This window comes from Pavona decussata, unplaced genomic scaffold (assembly GCF_977016875.1).
Source record: "Pavona decussata unplaced genomic scaffold, jaPavDecu1.1 SCAFFOLD_168, whole genome shotgun sequence".
Lineage (NCBI taxonomy): Eukaryota > Metazoa > Cnidaria > Anthozoa > Scleractinia > Agariciidae > Pavona > Pavona decussata.
This window is the reverse complement of record NW_028145579.1, coordinates 298391-317903: the sequence shown is the minus strand read 5'-3', so window position 1 is coordinate 317903 and position 19513 is coordinate 298391. Positions and strand designations below refer to the sequence as shown.

Sequence of the window (19513 nt, the reverse complement as noted above, 5' to 3'; positions counted from 1 at the left end):
AAGGGATTTTCCATTTTCGGAAAAAATTGCCTGTCAAAAATTGGTTGCCATAGTAAGATTAAAGTCAAGAAACGCTAACCGACAACATTAAATTTTCCCCAGATAAATTTCTGAAAAAGTCCTGAAGATTCATGGGCTTTGTTCAAATTTTAAAAAGGCTGTTCAGGTTGAAATTCGCCGCAGCCAAAATCCGCGAACCACTCCTGCTCCCCCCCCCCCCCCCCCCCTCCTCCCGTCAAGATAGAGAAGATTTTTCACACGCCCTGTGGGACCACATCCTGTGAGCGTCCACTTTTCCAAACTACCAATTAAAGTTTTCCCGGTCAATTTACTATACTTGGAACCTCTTGGAAACGACAACCTCTCGTAAGCGACCGCGACCACTTTTTGGGCTGGCTCCCGTTGTTGTTAACCTCCCGTAAGCGACCACCAGAAGACCCGATCTCACGATGGGCGCTGATTCCATAAATTAAGAGACATTTTCAGTCTCCGCATTGGCAGCGTTGAACTGTCATAGTTTGGTCGGCTGATTATATGAACTGTCCGCATATTAAAATATGTGGACAGTTCATATAATCCGTAAGAGGCTAATATTAATATTAACTCAGTGTACCTTTTAAGTACTGGGATAATGACTGAAAACTTAGACCTCCTGTGGTGCGACCTCTTGTAAGAAATCCCTTAGGCTTGCCATTTTGGGTGGTCGCTTAAGGGAGGTTTTAAGTTAGCCAGTTCGCAATCAGCCTACCGTTTTTAACAGGTCTCTTAGTTGCTGCATTTCTTCCTTATCCTTGCCATTGGGGTATCCCCTACAATTATTCCTGACGTCATTGGTTGCATAGAGTTCCAAGGAGCTAAATGTTCGTGTGCGCACACGGTATTCCTCTTGCCCGCTCTTCCTGAGAGCTGCAATCTGCAAAAGAACGTTCGTAAAGTTATGATGATTGTTAAAACGCCCATTTTATTTTCACTTTTTGTTTCACCGTTTCTCAAGCAAAGAGTGTGATTGTGGGTACCTTAATCGTTTAATCTTTATTCAAATTAATTGCCAAATAGCAAGCTAACACAGATATGTTAAAAATGGATTTTAGTATAAATGGGCTCGGTGTAAGTCTTCCTGTGCTCTTGAAACTGATCTGCCCATGACAAAACTTCCCCAAAATGATTTTCACGGGAGCACCTCTAAAGTCGAGTTGAGTTTGAATTCGCAAACGATACAAGTGCGTCATGAACAGGCTGTTGATAGCTTATTAGCAATGCCAGCCAATCAGGGTGTAAATCTAACTTCCTTTCATCCGGGAGTATTTATTTCATATGCTGGAAAAGTCTTTTGATAATGATGCATTACTCAGTAAAATGACAGGCACACTCGGAAAAAAATCCAAGCGCTCTTATCAGGAGTCGAACCTAAGACCTTGATGCTCAACCACTGAGCTACAGAAGACTCGTGGGAGCTAATTATAAGGGCATTAAACTAGGTTGACTTCATGGGACAAACATCCTGCATACTGCTAGGATTTAAATGTCAATGTATGGCACATGCGCAATGGAAATAATGTGATGGAATATGTTCAGCCTGGTGAACAAATGAGAATGATGTATTAATCAGTAAATGACACAGGCATACTAGGAAAAAAATTCGAGTGCTCCTATCAGGAGTCGAACCTAAGACCTTCCGATTACTAGTTCGGATGCTCTACCACTGAGCTACAGGAGACTCGTGGGAGCTAAGGCCATTAAACTAGGTTCGTGGGACAAACAACCTGCATACTGTTAGGATTGGTTACAAAAGTCTTTTATAACTATTTTATTACCTTAGGTACAAACACGATGCACAGCGTTGAAGTTGTACTAAAGAGGATACAGATGGCCGTGACGATAAAGGACGCCTCGAACTGTCTGGCTTGTACAAAGGAAACAACGGGTGTGCCCACTATACAAACTATAACCACATTGTAAACTGCCATACCTAGAGTGTGAAAAAAGAGTGAAAGAATGATTGTTACTTTTGGCCGATCTTTTATCGCAACAATTATCTGAAAAACAGAGCGAAAATTGACCAATGAAAAATTTACTAACGCCACCCATGTTTACAAAAATTGACCTTGTCTCATTTAAAGTTATGCGGTCGGCGGTAACACTGATCCAACTTTAAATTTGTTGTTTCTGCTTCTTTCAGCCAGTTTGTTCAACCTGCCCCTTGGTAACGACAAAGAAAACGTCACTTGAAAACATAAGTTCACGTTACTTAGTACTACTTCGCGATGCGATTATTCCAGTTCGTTCAAATTTTGCAATGTGGCCGAACTATCCAGTAACAGAACATGTGGGAACAGCGTTCAGTGTGAGACAGAGAATGAAACATTTTACCGTCATACATGTAGTTATGTTCTCGATCTACAAAACCTCAAATTTCGGAAAAGAAATGTGCCAACTATTTATAATGCACTTGCAGGGCCATTGTTTTCCTCATTAAATACTATTGTTTTGTAACGCTCTCGTTGCTGTCGTCGTAGTACATATTTAAACTCCCAATAGTAGCGACTCTCCGAAAGCAAAGTTCTGTTTGGAGCCTTTTTTGTAATTCCCGAAAGTAAGGCTCCCACTACCGGAAACAATAGTCGGTAGTTCGAGGCCAGGTTGGTCTCTTCATTACTGTGTTGTTTCCTTAGACAAGTAATTTTGCTCCACATTGTCTCTCTTCACCCAGATGAGTGGGTAACGGCGACATATTGCTAGGGGTAACCCTGCGAGGCTACGTCTGCGCAGTCATTGTCCCTTGTTCAGTCTTTGTCTTTTTGAATAGTCACTCCCGCAGACTTTCCGAAAGTAGCGGCTCCCGGCTCTATAGCGCTCGTTTACTGAAAAACTAAACCCAACTGCGCAGTTTAGGCTAATCTTACCAATATGATGAGAGTCATTCAAGGCGGGTATCTTGACGTTTCTCGTCTCCCAAGCCAAAAACAGTCCAAACAACAGCAAAATTCCCTTGTAGGAATACAGCACACCCAACCAGATAGCAATGTTGTTAACCTCGCATGTGTACAAGTAGGGTACGTAAAGTATGTTGTCATCTTTGTGATCGTACTGCAAATTGTTATATAATAATAGACTATTCAATCATCGGGTCTACCATTAAACCTGTTATTATTATACCTTTATAACACAGTCGTCTGTTCGCCTTTAATGGAAATACGTCTAATTTTCAACTTACAGGATAATTAGGCACAGGAAAGGAGCACAAGCCCTAGCAACAACAATGCATGGTTTATGGCAATTTTTTCCACCTGTGCGTTTGTTTTCCCTAGGAAATTGTGTCTTCACTAAAAGAAAATTTGACGAGTTGCAGGCAAATTGGTGTAAAGATGGTAACTAAACGAACATTACTTCATTAGTTGTGAGCTCTGAACCAAGTGCAAATCTGGCAAAACGCTGAGTTTTGTGTACATGGTACACCAATTTTGGCGAACTTCTAAGCCAAACGTTTTTTAACGCATTGATCTAGCTGTAATTATATTATTGCCTTGCAGCAAGAAACAAGAACCGTCCAGTGTCATCACGGTATCGATATATTTGTCAGATCTTAAACGTGACCGTTTTGAGTATATAACTCTTAATCTGGACCCAAGTTAGTTCCCGAGAAAAAGACCTCGCATAATCAGATGTCTGTGAGTTATAAAGGTGTCAATAAAATTATAGCGAACAAACGATCAGTTGCCTCGTGGTCCTTTTTAAACAAGACTTCTCGCCATAGAAGGGATGTCATGAGCTTAACAATACATCGTTCACTGTCAATTGACCACAAAAGCTTTGAACAAAAACTGGTATGGTTTGCAGAATAAAGTGTTTCTTTTCAAGCAGTCGATGCTTTTGAAAGTTGGATAATTTTCTAACTAGCTATGTATGTTTTTTTTTTATAAATTTGTATGTAGTATGTTTTAATTTGCTCAACTAAAAGGTGAAGTAATTTTAGTTGTACAGGACTATGATTTTTTAAAGTACGTAACATGACTGAAAGACACCTGCATTTCGATTTCACAGCCCAAAGATATGAAATCAATGATGTACCCTCCTTTATAGAGCTTATTTTGGGCAACGTCATTTTAAAGTTTATGGAGGATATCAAGTAGCGGATAGGAAAAATATTTCTTTCATTATGGAGGATATCAAGTAGCGGATAGTAACTATTTGTTTCATTGTTTTGAGTGGAGATAGTATGCTGATTAGAACAGAAATATTTCCGTTATGGCAGTCCTCGAGTCATACAAACTGTTTTTAACTTGGCCTTTGTCTAACTTACTAAGGTGTTAAGGTGTGACTGTTCGAATAGAAATGATGACTTCAATTCAAAAGTATAGCTTTAGAGGTTTAGAGGTGTATACTTACGTAAGCAGTAAGATTTGTTATTTTCTTTTGAAAAGGATCAAGGAAATTCCAGTTCAAAAGAATTGCCAGATCCAGGAATAGAAGAACGCCAATGACCCCGAAAAGGTAAACGTCTTTGATAATCTAATTAAAAACAAATAAGCATAAATTGATAATGGAATGAGGATAGGCCCAATTCTGAACTTACTGAGAACAGCCATTTCATAGATTCTAACTTGACACTTAATGTGCCTTTCTTGGTTGAATATTTGAGAACTAAATATTTAGCAATTCTTAATTTCATTTTAAACACTGGAGTTCAGGAAAAAATAACAGTAACAACAACAACGTATAGTCATCGGAAACGACAACAAATATCTAAATAAAACGTTTTCATCATCGCCTTGATAGCGCTATGATTTTACGGAAGTGCACGGTAAAACATATAATTCATTGATGAAAGATTAAGAAGCTAAGAACACTAATGATTATACAAGTAAAAAAAGAAAATACATGTAGTAATAATTCTTGAAGAAATTTATCAGGCTAGATAACTGAACAGTCGATTTAAATGTTCTTACAACATAGCCAGTCTTATATTAAAGTCTTATTTATGCTGACAGTTTCGATGACTGTCAGCCATCTTTATCAAAACTTGAAAAGCATGAAAAGTGTCAGAAGCCTTAAATAGGCTTTTGAAGGTGTTGATTATTGCGATAAATGCGCAGTCACTCATTAGACGCCCGTATGTATTAGATGGAACACTCCTACTATGAACAGGGACGAGGGAGCCTATCAGCTTTCTCCTATATGGACACAAGTGATCTCCACCCCCAAACCAGGGGGGGAGCGGGGGTCTAATGAGTGACTTTGCGCATTTATCGCAATAATCGACACCTTCAAAAGCCTATTTAAGGCTTCTGACACTTTTCATGCTTTTCAAGTTTTGATAAAGATGGCTGACAGTCATCGAAACTGTCAGCATAAATAATACTTTAATATAAGACTGGCTATGTTGTAAGAACATTTAAATCGACTGAAGTAATAATTATGAATAGCTAATGTTTTCCAAAAGTACACTATTTGCAAAATCAAATTCTACTTCAGTTAGGAATGACAAAACTAAAGAAACGGATATACGAATAAATTGAAGGAATATATGGATGGATGAATGGATTGAAGAATAGGTGAATGGATGGGTAGGTGAGGAAAAAACACATTTGTCATAAACTAACAGTAAAATGAATCAAGAAAAGTCGTCTTACTATTTTCTTTGCGCTGACTATTCTTGTGATTTTGTGAACGCGCCATGTTTTGGAAAACAAAGAGCCAAACGCGAAGGTGAACCCAAAGCAGAGAGTAGCAGTCCTGGTCTGGTATGGAAAAGAAGATAATAAAACATAAACTTTTTATCTGTTTCAAATTAATTAGGCCTTCTGAGAGGACCGAACGTGATAGGGTTAAGAGATACTCCGCAAGTAACTTTTAAACCACTTAAATTTACAAAGGGTGATGTAGGTGTAACATTCAAACAATGACGTTCGCATTGTTATTATTATGAAGTCATTGGGACGTCATTTACGTCATTTGTTTTGGCTGAAACCGTATTTCATCTACATTTCCATGAAGTCTGGATGTTCAAACCACATTGCGAAAGTTAAAGCAAGCCTCAAAAGCCCTCCCCTCCTCTCCCCCCTTTCCAAACTCACGGCTGGTTAACTAAAAAGGGGAGCTAGGTAATGCGAATTAAGCATCCATATGATAACACGTCGTTTACAACGAGCTTACCCAACAGGACAGTCGTCAAAAAGAATACGAAATAGTTTTTTTTTTTTTTTTTTTTTTTTTTGTTACTGGTTCCATTTCTGACTAGAGCGCCCGTTATCAACCGGATATCAAATAATCAGATGTCACGCCAGTCACACAAGGACACTTTGTCGTCCTATTTCCTCAGCAGCCCTGTTGTGTAATCTCACCAGTGATAATTCTGGTGCTATGGTATAAGATCAAGAAGCAGCCAGCCTACCTTACAAAGGTGAGTTGTGAGATGATTTCCATCGAATGCAAAAAGGATGACAGAAGCATAGGACAGAATGCAACCCAAAATAATCAGATTGTTCAAGTTCGGACTTGACATTTTTATAATCCTAGGAAGAGACATTTTCCAGTAATTAATTATTTACATTACTGAGATATTGTTTCGCCTACTGAATCTGTATCAGCAGGTCTCATATGGATAATTATATGAAATCTCATACATAACAGGCCTTAATCTCAGTATTTACTACATATATGGACGTGTTACGAACTGGCAAACTGACCAGCTCCCAGTTAGCTATAGATAGCTCAGTTGGTAGAACATTGCACAGGTATCGTAAGGCTCATGGGTTCGAATCCCATTCATGTGTGAATAATTTTCAGCCTTCCGTATTTCAGCTCCCTAAAGTAAGTTGGATAAATAAATACGATGGTCTTACTGAATTGTTTGGTGCACAATAGTAGATGGCGTGCTTTTATTGAAAATAACAAAAAATGTCAATGGGTGAAGTCATAGGGCTGGTCACTTAAACGAAGTTCAGACAAGGTTTAACAAAGCAGCGATCTGGACCGATTTCAATCGGGCCAATTCGAATTTAAAAAGGCCCATTGAAGGGACTAGAAACATATTTTTCAACTTGACAAGACTCACTAGTCTGCTAGTATTGTACTGGGGCGGTAATTTGTAATAAAATTGGACCATTATTTTAGCTTTCTGTTAAAAGAAGAAGGATTTTTATTTTTCAATTTTGAAATAACTACACCAAATCCCCCTTAACACCTCCTCTTTAGACCATGGTCTAATTTGAATTCGTTCAAATAACCGCTCCAATATCTTGATAAAGTAAACTGCTCAGATGAATACCTTCTGTTTCTGTTTCTGACATTAAAACACAAGAAAGTCAAAGCTAAGCAAATCCCCAGCGACGCCATGCTGCACATGAAGATAAACACGGTCGTGGACATGGTATTCAGCTCATTGTGTGTACTTTGACGATCTAATGGTGGCTTTCTTCCTAGAAGAATAAATTGAGTTCAAATGGGTATTAAAAGGTTGAACAAGGCTTGACTTGGAACTAGGCACAAGAATCGTGGCAAACAAATAAAAAAAGCAAAAAATAAAAATACACAAAATACACAAATCAACCAATCCAAGTTCCCCATGATGAAATTCTTTGATTATGCTGCCTTTTTCAAGATTCAAAGCCTTTCGAGTTACGAAACCAGTAATCGACAGGCCTCGTTCCTTAACACGTTGAAATGTTGATTTTAAATAAATTCATGCCGAGAAAGATAGGTTATGGTCAAGAAAGAGTAATTAACTTTAATGCTACCTCACCTTGCCATTCAAAACTCGTTCCTGGATAACAGTTCAAAGACGATTCCCGTACATCGTGGCTACAGATGGCTTCAAATTTCGTTCCTGGTTAAAAGCATTAAAATTACTTACAAGCATTCGTGACGATGTACTTTTCCTGAATGCAATGAGCAAGTGTGTTATATTTAAGAGCCGTCCTCTGTAAATATCGACTATCGTCGTTTGGACGAGAAAAAATGAAATCCCTCAAACTTTCTCAGAAGAATGGTCTATATAAGTGATTCACATAAATATAACTTTCAGCTCAGGTCGATTCGTATTTGAGCTGTAGTGCGACCATCTTGGTTTTACCGCTCTGAGAGGGCTTTCAGCAGCCATTTTAGGCCACACTTTTAAGAGGTTGCCTTACAAAGAAAGCGTTACAAATCCGAACAAAATTTCATCATTCGAGACAAGCAAATGTTTTTTGTTGTGTTGAGAAGCTTTTTTGGGAATTTGATCGAAATCTGATTTTTTTACAAAATTTTTAATTTCTTCCCTATTGAACTACTCTTCAAGTGCCAAAAAAACTTTAAAACTTTAAACTCGGCCATTTTTTTGGCACTTGATAATGATGAGTAATAAGGAAGACGACGCCTATTTACGAGGAGGGAATGAGAATGGGATTTAGATGGGGATGGGGATAGAGATGGTGATGGGGATGAGGGGATGGTGGTGAATTATGAAAAGATTGATGCCTTGATGACCAATAAAATAATGGTGCCACATTCCCACCTCGTTATGCCTTTATCTTAAAATATTTCCAATGGCAAAATAGTCTACCTTTAAGCTGAGAGACTTCAAAAACTCCTGATCTGTCTCCTTTGTCGTTAAGTTTTACAGTACTCTGTCAAGAAAACAATTTGACGAGAAAGTCTATTTCGTACACCAACAAGTTCTACATACACTGACAGTAAATTGTCGGAACCAAACATTCTTGTTTCAATATTTCCAAAAATCTGTCAGGTGATGCAAAATCTTCCGTGTAAAAGACATGAAGAGAATAACGAGAAAGCTTAGCGACTCTGAAAAAACGACCTCCCCGAAATGCCAGTTCAATTCATATCAACAACACCAAACGCCAGTTCTCCTAAGGACTAAACTTTCATGCTGATGACCATTCCATTCAGGCCAGGCTATTACGACTATTTGGTTTTATCAACTGAGCTGATAAGGTATACGTAATTTGGCCACTAACTGTACAAAAGGAGACTTGAGAGCTGAAGGTTCGAGTATTGCCCCTTCGTCAAACCGGGTCAAGGAATTGTGGCCTGGGTGTGGTTTATTTAACGAGCACTGAAGCCTCGCTATTAGTTGAAGCATGGTAATATGGAATACAAGAAAAATATTTATTAGTCGAATGAAAAGTGTTCGTTGATTCCGTACGGGGATTAAGTGTATTGATTTAGAAGATGAATGTTTGCGGCTTACTGATGCAGACCAATGCCGCAGACTGCCATGCGTTGTGAGAATGGTTAGGTAGGTTAAAGTGTCGAGTGACTGTTTTGGGTACATCTTTGCCATTTTTCTCCATCGTCTTGAAGATGACGAAATTACCTTATCGAAGCATTTGATAAAACTAAATATTCGTTTCTCCACATGTACCGACGCAGCACCAGAGTTTCATTCAAAACTAACCCCTTACCTAGACTATTACTACTCTTGCTTGAAATCGGTAACTAGGTGAATAACTGGAAATATATAAAACTACATTGTAAAAGTATGAAGAGGTTTTTTTTTTATATATACATGTCTAGATGTCTTTAATCAGTTTAAAATTGTGACATAAGGTCGACTCAAACTTTTCTAATCATTCCGTGGGACTAAATCAAGTCAAAATCCTACACTCACCGTCACTCCAAGGAATTCCGTTGATAAAAGACTTTCTTTTATCAGGTCTGACACATTTTTATCCCCAAATGGTAATGTATCAAGGAAGTCTTTCGGTCCCAGCTTCTGTGCGCTTCTGTTCAAGGCGAGGGCGACCAGCCATGCTGCATCGTAAGCAAATCCTTTGTAATCGCTGTCATTCACCCTGGCTTGATTTGCTCGACGGACAAACTTTGAACGAAACTCATTTGGTGTCTGATTGTAAAGTAAAAAATGAGATAACGTTAATACTCACTTTTTATTTTTATAAAACCAGGCCGTTCTGGAAAATCAACTAAGGAGAATGACTGAAATATTAATAGAGGACATACTTGGTCTAGACTAGGGTTTTGTTGTTGTTGCTGTTATTTTTTTATGCGTGCATTTAGTTAGTGTTTGACTGGGTACAGCATATAACTAGTCTCGTAATTTGAAAAGCAAGATGGCGGCTATTTCTCACTGGTGACTACTGCATAAATTCAACTGTCCATTGGAGCTGGTCAAAAATTGAGAGGATGGAAAAACTTAGCAAGTATGACCAATTTTGGAAACGACATGGCGTTGCCACGCAACTAGATGGGTTTTTGCGAGAGCCTTCAAAACAAATTGAATCAGAGACCTTAGGTATACGTAGACGACATGCAATGGTGTCGGTAACGGTAACTTGAGCACTGTGTGTTAGGTAATAACTTTTGCCCTCTTCATCCAGGTGTACACATGGGTGCCGACAACATACTGCCGGTAAGGAAATCCTAATGATACACTACAAGCAATCGCAAAAAGACACTCTTTGATATTGAGTACTTTTTAGACACTCGTCATTGTATTACTTATTCCCCCTCCCCATATCAATGTTGAACGAAATTAGTAATGGCATTCAACCAAGAAAACATCAACATTAAAAGGGGAGAGGGGGTTGAAGTGTATTACTTTGTTCATTGGCCTTGTATTAGAGCGTGTCATTTGCAGGAAAAAGGAAAAAATGTTGAGACTGTCTCAACCTTTTTTGCAACTTCTTGTATCATCCAAGTCAAGGGTAGGGTCAGAAGCAAAACTCTTAAAGTGCCTATGAAGCGAAAATTGTCTTAAGGTAGTTATAAAATTTACCCTTTCAAACACGGGATTTCAAAAATTGAGATTGCTGGGGTAAAAATTGCCGATTTTGTGAGCGCTCAAAGTTGGGCTATTTTGCCTTCAAAAATGGTATTCGAATCGCGCGGCCAAAATGCCAGGTGACAATAACTGCTGACGTCACGTTGGTGCCAAGAATTGCAATTCATCATGGCGGAAGAGAAGAAAGATAAGCGACAGCGAGGGCGATATTGCGTTGCTGGCGTCCGTAACAAAGAGAGTTGCCAGAATCGATCGTTAACAGAATCGCTAGACATGCTTTTCTCTTTCTACAATCCTTTTCGGCGGCAAAAACGGAATGAAAGTAAACAAACTTTTGGCACCAACGTGACGTCACAACTTGGAATTCAGCATAAAACTCGACCCAGTCCTCTGACCATTTTTGAAAGCAAAATAGCCCAACTGTGAGCGTTTGTAAAATCTACAAGTTTTACCCCGGTACTCTAAAACTTCGGAATCGTACATGTTAAAGTGCAAATTTTATAACTACATAAAAGCAATTTTCGCTTCATAGGCACTTTAATTCTAATTTCGTTTGCATCAACACCAGTTTATCTTAAGGACTCTTAGTGCTCATTTCAAAGAATTTCTCACCGTTCCAGACACGGTCTTCCTCCTTGAGGTGCTAAGCCACATATAATTGACTTGAAGTATTCCGTTCGCTCCTTTGTTGACCTCTTCCGGCGTACAGTTTACGCTATTAAAATATCTATTCCACCAACCGTACTTGTCGGGAGTATTGATCACCCAAACGTACTTAGAGCCATACATCTTTTGCTTGTAAATCTGCCGAGAGAACACATGGTGGCTCAACCGTCTCGTTCACAATTGCGTGCAACTTGCACGCAATTGTGAACGAGCTTAGGTGAAGAAAAAAATGTATGCTAATGAGCTTACGGTGAGTTGAAATCACCAATGGCTTATCATTAACTGCAACAAGAGAAACCGTTTTGCACCTTTGCGTGTTATAATTCATGGTCGGAATGGGCTTTTTTCACACGTGCAGAGTTCCAGCAGTCACACAGAGAGAAACAAAATCCCAGACATCGTGGTTTGTGCAGATCGAACGCGCGAGGAATGCTTTCATTTTATCCACGCGAACGGTAACAAGTAACGAAGGTTCTTACGCTTTTTTTAAGACATGGTTATTTTGCTTGAATAGTAACTCCAGGGCACAGACTTAATATAATATGAACCACTCAAAATAGGTAACTGGGCGATTTTGCATTTGAAAAGAACATCGAATTAAACAACAAACGCAAACAATTCCTGCAAAAAGCAGTAGAATCGCGGAACAGAGTTTGGGACATTTATTTACTGCACAAAATGTAACAATATTTATTGTAGCACAAGCTGCGCTAGACACTGTTTTTGTGAACGTTGTAATCACATTAAACAAAATTCGGAGTCTTTTTTCCACAAAAGAAAAAAGAAAGAAAAGTGATACAATTGTACATTGATGATACGAAGCAAGTGATCGCCTCAGAGTTTAAAAGTGTTGACGGGCCTGCACGACTCCTGCAGTTCGCTAAAAGATTGGTCTTAAAGCCTTTATAGCGTATCTCTGCTTCATGAGATGTTAATCTTGATCATGAAGGGAAAAACTCAAATATACTGAATGGAGATTTTCTTTATGATCATTCTGAGCCGTTAGGAGAATTTTCTTCATATGCCATTGGATATGCTAGCTCTGTGGCATTTGTTTAGGTTCACCGGCTCGGATTAACTGCAAGATATCAGACAGCGCTAAATAAATGCTATTTATGAAGACATAGGATCCGGGGATTTCTTAACTGACTCGTGATTTCATGCTTATCTGCAGTGAGATTGCAGGCTGTTCGTTTATCGCGTGTATGAGAGTCTAATAGATCCGTGTCTTTAGGAGACAGCGCTAAATATATGTCATCTATGAAGACATAGGATCCGTGGAATTCGTTACTCGTGATTTCAAGTCGTTGCTATAACCTGCGGTGAGATTGCAGGGTGTTCGTTTATCACGTATATGATATTCTATCAGATCCACGTCTTTACAAAGTTGATTACTGTTGTCTCTCGCTTTCGAGAGCTTCGGCATCATGCAGTTGTTTTCAGCTCTGTTGCTCAGTTCGTGACTGAAAGACGAGTATTATGTTCTTGGAGCTGACATGTATCTCCATTGTTTTGTGCGTTAGCTCGCATCCGGCAGATATTCAAAGCTAAGACAGTCAGTAACTGTGATGGGAGTCTCTAGGATGCTTCAGCGATTTCTTCTGACAAGTGTTTAGTGTTGTTTCTCAGGCAAGACTGCAGTTTCGATTCTCTATGAATCTCATCAGTTGCCACTGAAAGTTCTGTCAGCGTCGGAGCAAATTATGCTGTTTTGAGTTTATATATCCTCTTTGACCGTTAGGCGGATCGAAATTTTGCGCCTGCTTTCTTATTGGTTCTTGAGTTTGAACCAATGGTGTATCTTTTAAGCGAGCCAATGGCGCAAGAGGATTTTCGATCCTGATGCCAGCTAAGGTCAAAGTGTTTAGCTTCTGACAAAGGCCGCTGTGGGAAATATATCATACAATACCACTCCGGAAAACACTGCGCGTCGCAAGCCACGAGTTTGTCTCGAAAGCGCAAGATGAAACTGCGTGACTGCAATAAACTGTGGCTGTTTCATGTTACATTTCCAGGCATACGATGACACATAGCGTACAATATTAAGAGGACCCCTGGGTGGAATTTTTTTCCAGCTCAAAGCTGCTCATGGTCGAAACTTAGCAAAATACCGAGGTGTAATTTAACCCTATTCAGCCTGTGCTCTCGGTTACTTTAAGCATTCATATCTTATAAAATATTTTTGCAAGCAACGCCAAACTTTGGCTTTTTTTCTGAAATTTTGTATGACATTTAATTGCTCACGTGGCATAGTATTTTCACGGCAACAAGATTTTCGCAGTCAAGGTTTTCGAAATTTGAATTTTTCGACCATTTGTGAAAAATGTTTGGTGTAACGTCTTTTTGTTTAAATTTTTATACCATTTTAGCATTTACTCAATTTGATTATTTTGGGGGTAAACTTTGGTTTTGGAGAACTCAAGAAATTCAACGTGCCGGATCCAGAATTAAAATGACAACTTTTACGTCATATGACGTTTTTATCCCATTTCGTGAAGCCAGAGAAACCAATAGACAAATTTCGATATATTAAAATCGTACTTGACTGCGAGACTTTGAGGAATAAAACAACATAAATTAGATCGAAGTTAAGAGATGAATAATTCATTTCTTTTGTTTTATTACCCCTTGGCCTCGAAGCCAAAGCAGCAACACCACTTTACAGTTCAGTAGTGATACTCTGGAATCTTATCCACAGATTCAATATTTGCATTTGAGGACAACACGTAAAATAGCAAGGCGATAGCTTGCTTAAGCCGTTTTTTGCAAAAAGCATGGTAAACTTCAAGCAAATGTTGCTAGTTCATGCTTATTATCAACATCGTTTAAACGTAAAGGAGACATACCTCACACATGGTTTTGGTTGATTTGCTAAAGAAACCAAATATGATTCTTGCGTCAATATCCTACAAACAAAGGTGAACGAAAGTTTTCATCAGCCATTGGTATGTCATTTTGCTCTTTGTACCAAGTACTTTCAACGTAAAAAAAGTACTTTCAACGTATTGTTTTTTTTTTCCTTTTTTTTTTACCTTAAGATGTTTGATTTGACTCTTAGGATCTGACAGAAAACTGCCATACGATATCACTTGGATGTCATTTCTCTGGCATTCTTCTCTGAGACTTGATGCTGCCTGATTAATAAAAAAAGAGTGTAAGTTACAAAATATTGAAAAAGATATTAATTTAAATGCATCATGCATCCATGAGGAGCATTGTTTGTTTGCATGTTCAACTATTCCACGGAATCTGGCTACCAACGAGGGTGCAGCACGTAGTTGACCACGGGTTGAAGTTTGACGAAATCATTGGGAATTGTTTTATGATCGATACCCGGAGAAAATGCCGAAAATGCACTTATTGGTGAGCTCGTCTACCAATACAATCTCACGATCCCTTTCTCCTATCAGTCTTTAAAGGGGAAGTGTCACCTTGAAGAGCAAAAAAACATGTTTGCATTGATGGGAACAATAAAATGATGGTTTAATTTTGTTAAAGATAACCCTACTAGTGCTCTCAAACTAGTTTCAATCATTTTTGTGTGCAGATGGCTAGGATGCAAATGGATTGCAACTTGAAAGAATTTGGACAAAATTTTCAAGTTATATAAATCCTATGAGTTTTGGAGAATTGCTAAAAAAATGATTATAGTTTATTTCTCGTCTGATAAATTATTTCATATTTTCCTCTGGTGCTGTAACAGTGATTTCACGTTAAAAAGGGGATTTTTGTCAAATGTTTGAGCAGTTTTGGATTACAGCAACTGAATCTCTCTGACCATGCCCCTTTAACAGTTGATGACAAAACGTTTCCTGCTTAATGTCACTGAATATTTTTTCTTAAAGAATTTGCATGGGTCACGATTGACACTATGGCTAACTGGTAGGCTGTATGACTGATGCAGTCACTTCTATCCACTGTTTGACCTTTTGAAATATTCTTTTTCTAAGAAATGATTCGCTTTACATTAAGCAAAAGTAAAAATCATTGACTGCCTGCACTTCAGTTTATTTAGCACAGGTTTTGTCAGTTTTATTCCGTGCTGATGAGTTTGCCGTGTTATTATTTGAATGCTCTTAATAATATATGTGACCGGGAAGACCCCCGTACTTAAAAGTCCGTTTATCTTAAGTAAAACAGCGTCCGCGGGCTAGCACGCTTTCAATCCTGTCGCTCCTATACTTTATTTAGTTTTACTTAGTGTTTTAGGTGTGAAGAGACCACTGTCATTGGCTATAGCTGTAGCGGCTGCTATGCCATTATTTTCTCTCTTTTGTTGTTATTTAAATGTCCATTATTCCTGTTTGTGTTGTACATGGCGAAGCTAAATAAAACAAATGAAAAAAAAAATCCAAAACAAAATAAGAACTTAGACTATCAAAAAGTTTAGTTCGATCGAATATGTACTTACGGATATAAACAACTCTCTGCTCTGGTACAATATGGCTACTCTAGTCCACTTAAACTTTCTAGCAATGGCAATGAACGTACGATTAGCAGCAGATAATGCAGGTACTGTTCTGAAGAAGTACGGGAAAATAGACTTATCGGAAAGTTCACCAGAAGCAGCTGATGGCGACACCTGCAATGAAGCGAAGGGTAACGAGATCTACACCAGCGCATATTGATTATTTTGAAGCATGTAGGGGTTTTGGTAACTGCCTTTGTTAGGGACAGACGTGCAATAGTTCAGCAAAGAAACAAATCATGATTAATGACTGTGAATTCCCGATTGTCCTCCAGCAATAAACTCGCTGGGATGAAGAGCATAGTAGTATTGGCATTGCCAGATTACAACTGGAATTTTTTTGCCATTTTTGCTGGAGTACAAGACTCCTCATTTTCTGATTTTTATTTTTGGTCAAACTAAGTTACTACTTTGTTCCTATTTGTCCTTAAGCAAACTTAGCTCCGCTTATCACGACTTATACTATCAGAACGAGGGAACAGAAATACAGAGAGGCTTGCGAATTTTTTTTGTCATTGTCACTTACCATGTAAGGATTAGCAAGACAGTGGTTGTTTACCTTTTACCCCCAAAATCCGGAAACTTCGGTTGGAATGTAAATGGTAAAACTAATTGGACTCCCTAAACGGAAAATTTCCAGCGAAAACGGGATTTCTTGAAAGGTAGTCCAAAATTCTCAAATGGAATTTCCAAACGGATTATGTGCGTTCCATTTTTCCATTTCCACTAGTTCCAGTCCTTTCGATTTGGATTCATACTTGGGAAAATGTCTGTGGAAATAGAACACGCACACATCCCACGGAGATTTCCATTCAGGGTTTTGATGCGTCCCATTCCCTGCAACTGTCGACCAAACGGTATTTCCGATTAAATGGTAACCAACCAGCAAAACACGTTATTCACCTGAATCATGTTGTAATACTTGGCAGTCGCACCAGCCGATTCAGCGACATTAGACCGCGAAGGACCAAGTATAAGACGGACTTGTTTCTCCTGCAGGAAATCGTAGAACACTTTGTTTCCGAGGCCGGTATCGCCCTGTAGTAACGAAAGGTGATATGGGCATGCATCAGCAATAAATAATGAGTTTATTTATTTATACAAAGTTGACCCTTCCAATTTTCTAACGTTAAAAAAAGAGGATTTAGATACAAATGGTATGTTCGTATTCCACTGGTAATAATTCTTTTAAAGTTATTTGAGACTACCTTATTACAGGAAATTAACGATGCATGTTATTAACGCAAATTTGAAAAATTCTCGTTAATTTTATGAACCTTAGTTTTCGTCATTGTTAATTAAAATCACACTATTATACAGCATCGTTATTTTATTTCCAACAAAGTTACATGTCATCTACCCTTCCGTCAGAGCCAGTCAACACATCGTCATTCAATACCGATTTTAAAATGTCTTTAGATTCGTCAATGCAATGATCTTTATCTCCAAGGGAATAGCTCACTTCTTCTTCTTTCTTGCGCAAAATGTGCATCATCTTTCTGTCTTCCCATTTTACAGTCACCTCAATAGCAATTTCCAGACCGCCTTGAATAACCGGAGATGGCTTGTATAGATTTGACCTCACCCGGCTCATGTCAGCTCCTCGCTGTAGTGCATGCCAGATATATCGGCTCAGTTCTATTGGAATATGTCCGACAGTAGAAGGGAATAGGCCAGTTCCTGGCAATGTTGTTTGCCCAGCAACTGCAAACCGGTCGTGTTTATGGTCTTTCTCTTGCTTAAGCGCAAGCTGTTGCTTTAAAAATGGTTCCAGCTTGTGCAATACCGATGTGATAACCTCTTAAACCAGTGAAGAATTTCGTAGTGGGGACAGCTTCATCCGTAATTGTACCACTCATCGTTTTATTGGTCCGCATTAATCTACTTTTACAGCTCTTAAAATGAAGAACCAAGCTCTTCAAGTTTGTACCTTTGTTTGTATGACTAGTTAGAATATGGTGTACCGGTATTAAACCTCGAGTTCTGTTGTTGGACGTTGTTGTTTTGTCTTGTGAAAAGCGCAGGTTGCTATTTTAAATTATTACGCATAAAGGATCAAATTCGCGTTAATTAAATGCATGTAAACATTTAACACACGGAAATTCGCGTTAATTAAATGCATGTAACCTAACTTTTCGAAAATTCGCTTTAATTTTATAACGCGTAGATTTTGTTCGCGTTGTTAAAATGCTTCCTTATATTCCTATAATAAGGAAATTCGACGAAAATTCCAGAGATCTCGCATTCAAGTTCTGCTCTGAACCGGCTAACGACTGATGTTATTGAATGCTGGCTGTGGCTGTTGAACCAGCTTTTATTGCTGTCTCAATCCTTTTCTACTTCGAATGATTTTGTCTTTCAGTTTTGGCTAAAACCATTTTAAGCTAAGTTTCAATGAAGTAGTAGTCTGTCTATCAGTGATCGTCCAGGGGAGATTAGTGAGAAGATCTGTCACTGATTGACACTGACAGGCTAGATGGCAACTCAGTGTCACCAGTGACAGTCATGGAAGATCGTTCTAATCTCCAGCGTTCAAACTATTTACTAAATAATAAATGTTACTGATTCTTAATTAAGTGACTTACTTGTGTGTCACGGCGGATCAGCTTTACTCTGTACCCATGCAAAACATCACTACGAGCGTTGATATCTTCAAAAGCCATTTCGATGGCCAAAGGAATTCCAGCTCCCCACCAGGCCCTTTTGCCAGTCATTGGAGCCATAGATCCTATATACAATGTCCTATCATGTGGCTGACTGTTGCGACTGTCGTTAGCAGCTGACAGGAAAACGATGTATTGTGCGAAATATGCCGTGAGAACGATGAATATTCGGTGTGGAGATGCCATTTTGTAAGTAATTGCAGCGGTTGTTCACTGGTAACCCTTGATGTTCCTGAGAAGACAGTTGGTATAAACAAGTTGAGAACCAAGTTACAACTGGTACAGTGGTCCTCAGGTTCTCAAATCGACGCGTATGCGATCTGACATGATTTTACTGAGTGCATAATCATACCGTACGTCAATGGTGAAACCGAGAATTACTCTGCAAAGAAAGTTAAAATGCTAAGGTGAGCCGGCAAGAACTGAAGCAATTTCCAAATGAGCATTAGCCCTTGGAAGGAAAATGGGAAACCTCACCAGGCAAGGGAAATATTGTTAAATCTTGGTGGGAATCGATCTGAACGACCTCCGAATTTGATCAAGCGTTGCTCAACCGACGAGGTTCGACGCCAAACGGGAGCAAACTGACGACCTCAGAATTTGATCAAGCGTCGGGCTCAAGCGACGAGGTACGACGCCAGACACGGGCGCAAGTCGTGTGTGATGACGCTGGCTGCGCGCCACAAAATTCATGTATTTTAGTCTACGTGCGTGGCATTTTTTAAACTCAACATAAAATTGTATGCAAAAATGTGTGATCTACATTAAAACAAGTTATATTTCAATATTCCTCGTTATACTGCAGACATTAATTTCTTACTGTTGACAGGTTTGAAGATAACCATATATCATCGCCTGTACGTCACATCCTTCCTCTTTGAAGTATTTTATGGAAGCCCATGGCTAAATGGCTATATTGAAGTCATTCTGTCACATACAGTCAGGTATTTAAAATAAAAATTAATGAAAGAGTGT

At 38.8% G+C, this 19513-nt stretch overlaps 1 protein-coding gene across 2 annotated transcripts in view; it reads right to left on the bottom strand.

Annotated features, from left to right (window-relative positions):
* LOC146464158 (gamma-aminobutyric acid type B receptor subunit 2-like) overlaps positions 1 to 19513 on the bottom strand; it is a 20711-nt gene extending 1198 nt beyond the window's left edge. Inside the window, exons 1-17 of one of the 2 annotated variants that reach the window (XM_085130088.1) lie at positions 18874 to 19513; positions 18461 to 18760; positions 16779 to 16913; positions 15819 to 15989; positions 14440 to 14541; positions 14254 to 14313; positions 11354 to 11545; positions 9611 to 9844; positions 8543 to 8606; positions 7742 to 7825; positions 7268 to 7418; positions 6392 to 6512; positions 5631 to 5738; positions 4387 to 4509; positions 2904 to 3087; positions 1815 to 1969; positions 749 to 913 (exon numbers count right to left, since the gene is read on the bottom strand). In XM_085130088.1, the coding sequence (XP_084986214.1) occupies positions 749 to 913; positions 1815 to 1969; positions 2904 to 3087; positions 4387 to 4509; positions 5631 to 5738; positions 6392 to 6512; positions 7268 to 7418; positions 7742 to 7825; positions 8543 to 8606; positions 9611 to 9844; positions 11354 to 11545; positions 14254 to 14313; positions 14440 to 14541; positions 15819 to 15989; positions 16779 to 16913; positions 18461 to 18724 (2313 nt within the window). In that variant the 5' untranslated portion in view covers positions 18725 to 18760; positions 18874 to 19513. Of the gene's footprint in view, positions 1 to 748; positions 914 to 1814; positions 1970 to 2903; positions 3088 to 4386; positions 4510 to 5630; positions 5739 to 6391; positions 6513 to 7267; positions 7419 to 7741; positions 7826 to 8542; positions 8607 to 9610; positions 9845 to 11353; positions 11546 to 14253; positions 14314 to 14439; positions 14542 to 15818; positions 15990 to 16778; positions 16914 to 18460 lie in introns of both variants that reach the window. The other variant, XM_085130087.1, reaches the window with a different exon arrangement.